We start from the raw sequence: 10,650 nt of genomic DNA on the forward strand, positions 1-10,650 counted from the left end.
CTCTATATCGTGATAGCGTTCCTATTGGAATACGGTATATACATTTAAATAATGCCTTTTGACTTGAGAGTCGCAAAACAGTTTGACACATGTGGTATATACACACAAATAAATAAGTGTTAATCTTACGTTACTTGAAACTTAATTCTAACTTCGCTTCCACTTTCAGTTGTTTTACTTTTCTTCCGAATTGGCTCTTGCTACTCGGGTTTCAACTTCACCTTTAGAACTTTAACAAACAGATCTGGCAAAACAACCGCGGCAAAAGTATTAACACCATGTTTCCATTGTGTGGTTGATGCAGATTTGCAGTTGTGCACACATTCAGGTTCCGTACGACAAGTGTTTCAGTGGACATTCAAATGTCGCAGATTTCGCAAACGCTTTGGTAAAAAAGGAAATTCTACACCAGAAGTCATAGCGGCGGACTCCTGTATCAAATCAAAATAAGAACTACTCAAGTATGGAAAATGTTTTAAATGGAATAACTTGCTTGCGCGCCATACACAAAGGGCCACTTCCATCTTTCGCACACATGAATAATTCAATATAGATGTATATCTGCGAGTAACCAAACTCGCTTGACATGTCGGTTCCTGCCATTTACATCTTGAAAACATGAAAACATAGCGATACGCAATTTTTTCTTTTTGATGCTTTAAATAAAATCATTGTTCCATCTATCAACTGCATATAACTAGTTAAAACTATTTTTAGTGATTAATAATAGAACTGTCACAATACAAACCCTGATACAGATGAAGAGGCTGAAGGGGAAGGTCAAGATGATAAGAATCCAGCTTAAAATCTTTAGCACAACATTACAGCTATGACCCATTCCTTTGTTGGCTACAAGTATACACCGGTGGTAGTGTGCAACTTATATGTATTTTACTGTTAGCGTAACATCAAAATCCAACAACGTAGATGCTTTTGAAACAGACTTTTTATGTTGTAGGACTGTCACTGTAATTTAAATGAAATAATTCTCTTTCCATAATACAACTATTACCTGTATACATCAAGCCAAAGCAATTTTCAATAAGTAATAACAGAATAAAATTATTAGAATTACTGGCTTATCATGTCCAAAATCTTTTCAACTAAGAAAAAGTGGGCTTACTTTAAACAGAAATAGCCCGTAAGCAACGAGTAATTTAAAGTAAGCAAAGGTAGTTTGACAAAAGACGGACATGTTGGAGTAATTAGAGTCTAAGCAAGCTGTCTGTTGAAAAAACCATCCTTGCTTATTTGGCATAACATCGACCTGCAAATTCGCAATTTAAAAAACTTGATACTTATAATACTGCTAACTCAATAGCACGCTCTGTCAAGGGTTTCACTCGCCGTAAAATCTCTTAAGTCACAGAAGGCCTCATGGAGGCTTCCTGTGACTTCCTCATAGAGGAGGCTACATGAGGAAACCGCAGGAAGCCCTCATGCCCCTGGGCTTCCTCTCATAGAGGAGGTTGGCACATGAGGAGACTGCACAAAGCCCTCATGCCACTGGGCATCCTCTCATAGAGGAGGCACGCATATGAGGAGACCGCACAAAGCCTTCATACCCCTGAGCTTCCTCTCATAGATGAGGCGAGCATATGATGAGGTCTCACAAAGCCCTCATACCCCTGGGCATCCCTCAAAGAGGAAGCCCAGGAATATGAGATGATGAAGAAATCTATCATACATTGTACGCCTACATGAATTCCAACTCGTAATACATGGAAGCAAAGAACAAATTTTCAACCCGTAGGTAAGCTTGAACCACTGACTTACTACTTATCAGTTACAGCACTAACCACTACACCACAGCTGATCACAAGTAAGGCTCACATTATTACCAGGATATGTTGAGGCACAGGAGCAAATCAGGACCAAATTCACTTCCTGACATCCTGCAGAAAGGATTAAACCACTAATCTGCTGCTAAAGGCCGGTTCACACTATACCGCCGTTTGTCAGCGTTTTCCTTTCGCTGTTCATCATCGATTATGTGAACCGTAAACCGATGGCATCAATGAAGCAATGAGAATACGTCGGGAAAGTTTGCAGCTGTCCAACTTTTGCCGAGCATAGATGACCACCATTGTAATGCGAACCATTTCGGCGATAGTAATTTGCAGTTGCGAATAGCGCGATTTATTGATTTCCGTTTATGATAGTTGCTGTAAAACTAGTATTCAATTCAAGCACACGGAAAACAAAGAGGTTTCTTTGCAACAATTTAAAAAAGAAAAGTTAGATCACTACGTCACGAAGTATCCGCTATCACACTGAGTCACAAACCAATCCGCGTTTGCATCAGCAAACGCGGATTGGTTTGTGATAGTGTGAACATCGACGATCACCGAAATATTGTGACATCAACGCCTAGAAATGGTGATATAGTGTGAACCAGCCTTAAACAAACCTTAACACCACAGGTGCAGCCTGTACATAACAAAGTGAGTGATGAAAGTGATATGTAATCACAAGCAATACGTTGGGTTACATACCGCTAGAGTCATCATGGCAGTAACCAGTAGACACTGTGTGAGCAAACTCGTGATGCAATGGAGTGCATGAGATCTTGTGAGTAGTGTCTTCAGTGCACCCAGTAGTCTTTGCTTTCAGCAGGCCTATAAGAAAAAGATGACGAAATGTCATTTAATGGCAAGTATTAGGGGTACTTACCGATGAATATACACTAAATTTAGTGGATTTTATCAGAAAATATCGGTTTTTTTGTACTATTTGCGATTGCTTTTGATGTTTGAGGAGATCTGACTACCAGGATATTTCAAGATTAAAATCGACCAAACTTGATCAAATTGTTCTTGTTCAAGTTGCAGCCTTAAGTGTCTTTATTCTGTCAGTCTTTTTGCAACTATAAACGTCATAATCGTACTTGGTCTGAGCATTTTAATCGCGATCATGTTTTGTCGATTTTAATCTTGAAACATCCAAGCAATAAGATAATCTCAAACAACAAAAACAGTCACAAATGATAGAAAAATACCAATACTATCTAATAAAATAAACTACAATTTTGTGTAAGTTCATCTTTAAGAAAGCATTCAGGAAATGAATGAGACAGGGAAAGTTATCAATTATTTCCTATTTTCACGAAATAAAGAATATTTGGATCAGATTTTGGTGTCAACAAATTCCTTTTGCCTAAAACTTGCAAAAAATGACATTTCACATTAAAATGACTGAACATAGCTTTCAAATATTGAAACAAATTTTTAAAGTTTTCAAAGACTCAAGCAACCCCAACAAACATTGTATAATCCCAACAAATATTGTGTACTACTGTGTGGAGATCAACTTCTTAAGAACTGTAAACAAATATATCTTTTAACAGAGATTCCCTTCAAACTGTAAAATAACCTGAGCAACAAGTCATGGACACAGTAAATTTTCATCAAATATAAAAGCACACTGACTGCTTTACCTACTCCAGCCTTTAGGGGGCGTACATCACACAAACTAGGTTATACTACCATTTTGTTGTAGGAAAGTCAAGCAGAAAAAATCAGGATGTATTTTCATAGAAACAAGCGTTTGTTAACATTCGAGGTTTCGCAAGGTAACACTTGCACAACTGTTGGAAATTAGATAAACAAATAAGTATATGGTACTAAATAGTACAGGTTTTAATTAAAAATAACCAGCCAATATACTTATATATTTAGTACAATATAAAATATAATGAGCACTTAGCTGTGAGTCAAACACTACAAATTTGTTTCAAGCAGATATAGGTCATTTCTTATCAAATGACTACTGACATATATACAGTGCCGTCAGAAATTATGAGACCACCTCACATTTTAAGAGACAATTGGTGGTAGCAATGATTTACTGACTTAGTTTTACAAAAAACTATCATAAACCATATACCATTAGATGCAGAATTTTCTACTGATTAATATGAAGCAAATTTCCATCACATAACAATCCATACTTATTTTTTATCTCAATCGAAAGGCATATGCAACTGATATGAATAAAAAAACGAAAATTTGCTTATCTATTTCTATTGAATTTTCAGCTCGTTCAGCTTTTGATATTCCTGAAATATAATTTGAACAACTCTTGTAAATAGATGGTGGCCCTGAAAAGGGCCGTTGGAGTTGTCAATTTGCTGGGGTTACCATTAATATTTGGTAGGCCAGCCTTTGTTCTTGATCACAGCTTGACAGCGTCTTGGCATGCTGCTGACCAGATTTTGCAGTTCTTCTGCAGTCACAATGTGATGCCATGCTCTGATTATCTTTTCTATCAGCATTCTTTTGTTGGTTGGCTTGTCTTTTCTTTTGTTGTTGGTTGTCTTGCCCAAGTCAATCGTGCCTTTCTCTGCTTCTCATTGACTTTTGGTTTCCTTCTTGCCTTACAACCTCTCAGACCATTCTCCAACAACCTGGTTCTGACTGTTGAAGGGGCCACATCAACATCAGCTGACTCTTTCCATTCTCTGCAGAGGTCAGTACTTGTCAAGCGACGGTTTCCCATGGACAGCCGCACCAGAGTGCGATCCTGGCGTACAGTAGTGGCTCGCTTTCGTCCTCTTCCAGGCCTCTCTTCCAAACCGTCAGTTTCCAACCATCGCTTAATGGTAGTGTTGACACCTGTTTTGGAGCATCCAACCTCTGAGGCAATCTTTCGCTGAGAAAGTCCTGCTTTATGAAGATGGATAACCAAATATCGTTGCTCTGATGTGAGATGTTGAGGCATTTTGAAGCATATGATATTGCAAGCTATCTTCTGAGTTTAAATACAAATTTATGTAACAAAGAAGACAAGTAGGCAGACTAAACCCATTGCCAAACTATTTGACTTTGTGAGATTACAGAATGCACAACACATAGTGATGACATCACGTTTTACCACTAACAAGCTATGTGGTCGGACACTGAAGAGATAACTTGATGACACTAATTCTATCACCAATGCTGTAAAAGAAGAATGAAAGACTCCTGATTTACTTTACTAGAACAAGGAGAAATTTCTGCATCTAATGATGTACAATATGTGGCAAATGAATGAATTAATATGGTGCCAGCAGAGGTGCAAAGTTGAACAAAGGCGAGAATTATTGGGTGGTCTCATAATTTCTGACAGCTCTGTATATATACATGTATATATTTGATCTATTTATTATTCTTTACAAACTAATGTTTCTAAAGATAATAAATATGTTATACGTTTACATATAATATATGTAACTTATATATAACTTGTTTGAAGTTATCACCTGATGATAGTAGAACTATATCGATAGATATAGGTCAGATATCATATAGATATATCATATAGATAACAGATAGTAGAACTATATCTTCTTGAAACAGACTCTAGTGATTAGATAGCAGCTAAGTGAAATTTATATTCTAGATTATACTTATAATATATATATATAATATATATATTATATAATATATATACATATGTAGGTATGCAGATATACATATGCAGATATACATATGCAGATATACATATGCAGATATACATATGTAGGTCTGCTATCATCAGGTGATAACTTCAAACAAGTTATATATAAGTTACATATATTATATGTAAACGTATAACATATTTATTATCTTTAAAACATTAGTTTGTAAAGAATAATAAATGTATAAAATGTATATATGTCAGTAGTCACCTGACAAGAAATGACCTATATCTGCTTGAAACAAATTTGTAGTGTTTGACTCACAGCTAAGTGCTCATTATATTTTATATTGTACTAAATATATAAATATATTGGCTGGTTATTTTTAAATAAAATTTGTACTATTTAGTACCATATACACTGTACCTATTTCTTTATTTAATTTATGTGTATATGAGCTATCCTTTAAGGAACTATTTAGTACACGATACGACATTCCTTTGATCTTTGGAGAACACACCGATAAGAGTAATATGTCATCTGTTATTGTTTAGACACAACTCCCCATTTGAAATGAGAGTTTCCATGAAAACACCAACTGAAGCGCAGTATCAAAACTCATATGCAGTTTGGATAACAGCATTTAAAAATAGTAATTCATGAAAAGTCAGCAATCGTATATAAAAATGCAAATCTTTACTGAATAGGAGTTGTGTCCCTCTGTAGCCAATGTTGGCGATAAAAAAGTAATCAGCGTTGAGACATTCGGCATTCAGCAGGCATACGACCAACTGCACCACGTGTCCACCATGTTAATTTTGGGATAATTGTGCACATACTTATTACATATGACAATGTCATTCGGTGCATCGGACTGCCAGGGTACTCGTCTTAACCGTAATAAACGCTGTGTTTACTGTTGGAGCCAGGAAAAAGATTGCATCAGGTGGGATTCGAACCATCTTTACCATAATAAAAGCTGTGTTTACTGTTGGAGTCAGAAAAAAGATTGCATCAGGTGGGATTCGAACCATCTTTACCATAATAAAAGCCGTGTTTACTGTTGGAGTCAGGAAAAAAATTGCATTAGGTGGGATTCGAACCATCTTTACCATAATAAAGGCTGTGTTTACTGTTGGAGTTAGAAAAAAGATTGCATCAGGTGGGATTCGAACCATCTTTACCATAATAAAAGCTGTGTTTACTGTTGGAGTCAAGAAAAAGATTGCATCGATGGGATTTGAACCATCTTTACCATAATAAAGCTGTGTTTACTGTTGGAGTCAAGAAAAAGATTGCATCGATGGGATTTGAACCATCTTTACCATAATAAAAGCTGTGTTTACTGTTGGAGTCAGGAAAAAGATTGCATCAGGTGTGATTCGAACCATCTTTACCATAACAAAAGCTGTGTTCACCGTTGGAGTCAGAAGAAAAAGATTGCATCAAGTGGGATTCGAACCATATTTACCATAACAAAAGCTGTGTTTACTGTTGGAGTCAGGAAAAAGATTGCATCAATGGGATTTGAACCAGCAACTTCCAGCCAAGTAGCCACACACTTGAGCAGCTCGCAAAACAACCTCCCACCAACATTCCACAGTAATTGTGCAGCTACTTAATACACCTGATTATCTCTCAAGGTGAGCCAGACTACTAGAGCACTAGTAATTAGTAATAATTATATACTAATTATCATATATATATATTAAATTAATCATATAAAGTATATTATGGAACTGCTCCTCAAAAGTCATGGAATTAATTTTGGTTTATTACTACTGTATAGCAGTGGCTGTGGCCCACCATTTAGACCATTTGACATGTGAACCCCTGGCCAGAGTTTAATTCCCTGTGAAGAAAACCGGTGGTAATAAGGAGGGCATCAAATCACTCCTCTTTTTGCCCAAGTAACTGGTGCAGAATACTCTGCACTCTGACAGACAAACACCAAACTGAAGCTTGATGTGAAAAAGATGAGTTTAAACATTGCAATGTAATAACATTTAACTAGTTTTAGAGCTAAAGTAGAATTTTTTCACGTACGTACATGTAACCGACGAGATCCATGCATCTACAGTAATTGAAGAGCCTAGTGCTAAAAGTTCTCAAGTCACAAAATGGTCAACTGCAGAAAAGCAAAGTTAAAGTTAGAAACTTGTTGTGAAATCAGAGAAAGGTCACTAGGCATCCTTTACCTACATTATCAGGCTTATATAACTGTCACTACATTCACATTGTAAGTTCCTTATATCTCTTTGTACGATTGGATTACAAAAAGCTGAGATAAAAAGCTCGTCAATTGGACACTTAGGCAGTTTTGGAACAAATAAATCTTAACTGATTTAGAAATCATTTTTATGATAAATCTTGTATTATAGTTTATATTAAAAACGTGATAAGGGAGATATTTTTGTCACATAAACAGATTATTTACGATTGTTTCATACGAGTGTGTTTCATATTTTTCATCATTCACATGTCAACAGCAAATAATCCACTGTGTTTCCATGCTTCGAATGAGTTTGAAGTTGCTTCTACTCCAAATATTAAAAATGGTATAATTATTATTATATTAAATTATAAAAATGGTAAAATCTGACAGCATTCAACACCGTTTTGCTTCGCTAAATTTGTAAAAAGGCACTCCCTGGGAAATAACTATAGTGCAACTTTGAACCGTCGAAATGTTAGGGTGATAAGTCTTCAGCAGCAGGTAACTCCAAACCCTTTCCAAACAATGATACAGGCAACGATGTTCGACCAAATCGGATATTTTCAGTTGTACGAGACGCGAATGGTGTAGCTTATTACCATAGATATATATACCTATGCTTATTACGATCATCTTTCATGGGTACATCTGATAACATTTATTTCCCTATTACGCCTCTTCCACAATGCAAACTATGCTCGATGTAGTAGTTTGGATCTGAATCAATGACCGAAAAGATCCTTAGACGAGGAAAGTCATGTGACAGGTCATAACTATGAAGCACAAATTACTACACTAATTAAATAACAGTACAAATGTATATCAATATACTGCGCCTGAGAGCAAACATATCAGGCCATTGGATTGCACACAGATGGAGTCATTGGCGTAGTCACAGTCTACAAGGTGTTGATAAAGACATGATTTTTCGCAAAAATCAGTGTTTTTTGACAAGCAATCTTGTATTGATGTGTGTAACAAATTTGTAAACACTCTTCTACCATGAATTAACAAGTATGATGGAGATAATTGACCGCACGTGTAGTACAACGCTACAGAAGGATCTGATATTGGCACAATTCTTTCAACACGACAGAAATTCTAAAAAACAATTTTGGACGAGAAACAACATTTCACATCAAATTTTGCAATATCCAAAAACCATCAGTATTTTTCTACGATTTGACCTTTTTTGTTGTTTGAGGTCATCTGAATGCCAGGATGTTCCAAGATTAAAATCGGCAAAATTTGATCGCAGTTAAAATGCCTCGGAGAAAACGACCTCTCCAAAAATGACATCAATAGCCACACTTCCTGTTTGTCACTCTCGTTATGAGTTGCAGTATTACGCATATTAATTGACATATATTTTATTTTGTATTTGCTCATGATTGTTAGAATGTAACTACAACTATCCCCTCAGATAGATTACTGTAGACGTTTTAAATTATTTAAAAATAGTGTGGTTCGAATTTGTCCAATCGTCTTCCGCCAAAAACGGTGTAAACATGTGAGTGCTTGATGCTGATGAGATCGTATATTTATCGCTTATAGAAATATATTGATGTCATTTTTGGGTAAGTCTGAGCACATTTTCTCTTCTGAGCATTTTAACTCCGATCAAGTTTTGTCAATTCTAATCGTTATCCGTTCTAATCATTAATCGTCAAATATAAGCAGTAACAGTGTGGTACATGTAACAGAAGGTTTTTCTCACACACTTTTTGTAGGCTTGGTTAAGGCTCGACAGCAAGTAACCATACTACAGGAGGAAAGTGAGAGGACATCGTCATTACTACAGGAAGAAGCTAGACAGAAGAGAGCAGGTACTTTTATTTCTTATCTGCCTATAAGACTTTTCTCTCTCTCCCTTATATACGTATTTAGTCTCCAGTATAACCCAATGCTAGTAACCAATAAATCACCTACTAGTGTATATTATACTAGTTGTGGTACTACTCTGAAGGTCTGATTATGTAAGGCTGCTGTTGATCAATCATGACTTACTCCTAGTAACTTTATCTAATATCCATCCATTCTTAAACTTTTTTTCAATATTTCTTTGTGAGTGAGCTTTTAAATAAGTTTAGCATAGACATGCTATTTAGAAATTTAAAATATTTAGAAATATTAAATATTATAAATTAAATATTTAAAAATAAAAAACATGGAATTTAGAAAACAATCTGCAGTCTCAAGTTGTAAATTGAAAAAACTTTGTAGTTCATCTATTGAAATGCATTTACCTCAGCATTAGCACATTTGTTGATTTAAAAAAAGTGTTTTAAAATGATAGTTTTACAATAAAAACTGTTTCATGATACCCAAAACGACAAAGCCAAATATGGAATCAAATCGGAAATATATTTTCGCTCATGAATTATGAAGCAACATGGTTTTTAATATGTTAGCTAAAATTAGTAGGCATTTATATGTGTCTTTTTATGAAACTTGCAGTTGTAAGACACTCCTACATACATAGATCAATTTATCTAGCAAGTGCAGCAAGGGAGAAAATGATATTTTTAAGGCTAATTATGAAGCTTTCATTATTCAAATCAAATTTGAAAACTTGCACTGATTTGACCCTTTACGTTATATGACAACATTCACATAATATGATGCAAAACTTTACATAAACTCTTCACATTTTTTTGGAATTTGTGTTAAAGGACGTATATGTTATTGGAGTGTTATTGTAATATCAATCAGATATACATACTGGTGGTTGTCTGCATCTCTACATCTCCAGCACCATCCATGACAGCCTCTAGGCCAGACCAGATAGCTTCAGATTACACCAACAAGTGTCATCTGCATTGAGAAATCAATCAACTGAAGCTCATACTGCTGACGCTATTACCTCTAGTATATTAGTTACCATAAAACCTTTATTTGAATGCTATGGTGCTCTATTTTTTAACAGTTGTACCATAGTGGTGTTCAAATAAAGGTGGTGTTCAAATAAAGGCGGCATTAAAATACAGGTTTTACGGTAGGTTACTAATGCGACTACAGAGAAATGTGGTAGAATGGAGCATCGCAAAAGATGGACCTC

The 10,650-nt window shown here is 35.6% G+C and overlaps 1 protein-coding gene across 1 annotated transcript in view; it reads right to left on the reverse strand.

The window, feature by feature from the left end:
* Positions 1 to 10,408, reverse strand: part of LOC137398911 (band 7 protein AGAP004871-like) — a 30,300-nt gene extending 19,892 nt beyond the window's left edge. Inside the window, exons 1-3 of the mRNA XM_068085075.1 lie at positions 10,315 to 10,408; positions 2,496 to 2,618; positions 749 to 849 (exon numbers count right to left, since the gene is read on the reverse strand). Of these exons, the coding sequence (XP_067941176.1) occupies positions 749 to 849; positions 2,496 to 2,618; positions 10,315 to 10,354 (264 nt within the window). The 5' untranslated portion in view covers positions 10,355 to 10,408. The remainder of the gene's footprint in view (positions 1 to 748; positions 850 to 2,495; positions 2,619 to 10,314) is intronic.
* Between the last annotated feature and the right edge of the window lie 242 nt (positions 10,409 to 10,650).

Source organism: Watersipora subatra, chromosome 6 (assembly GCF_963576615.1).
Source record: "Watersipora subatra chromosome 6, tzWatSuba1.1, whole genome shotgun sequence".
Taxonomy (NCBI): Eukaryota; Metazoa; Bryozoa; class Gymnolaemata; order Cheilostomatida; family Watersiporidae; genus Watersipora; species Watersipora subatra.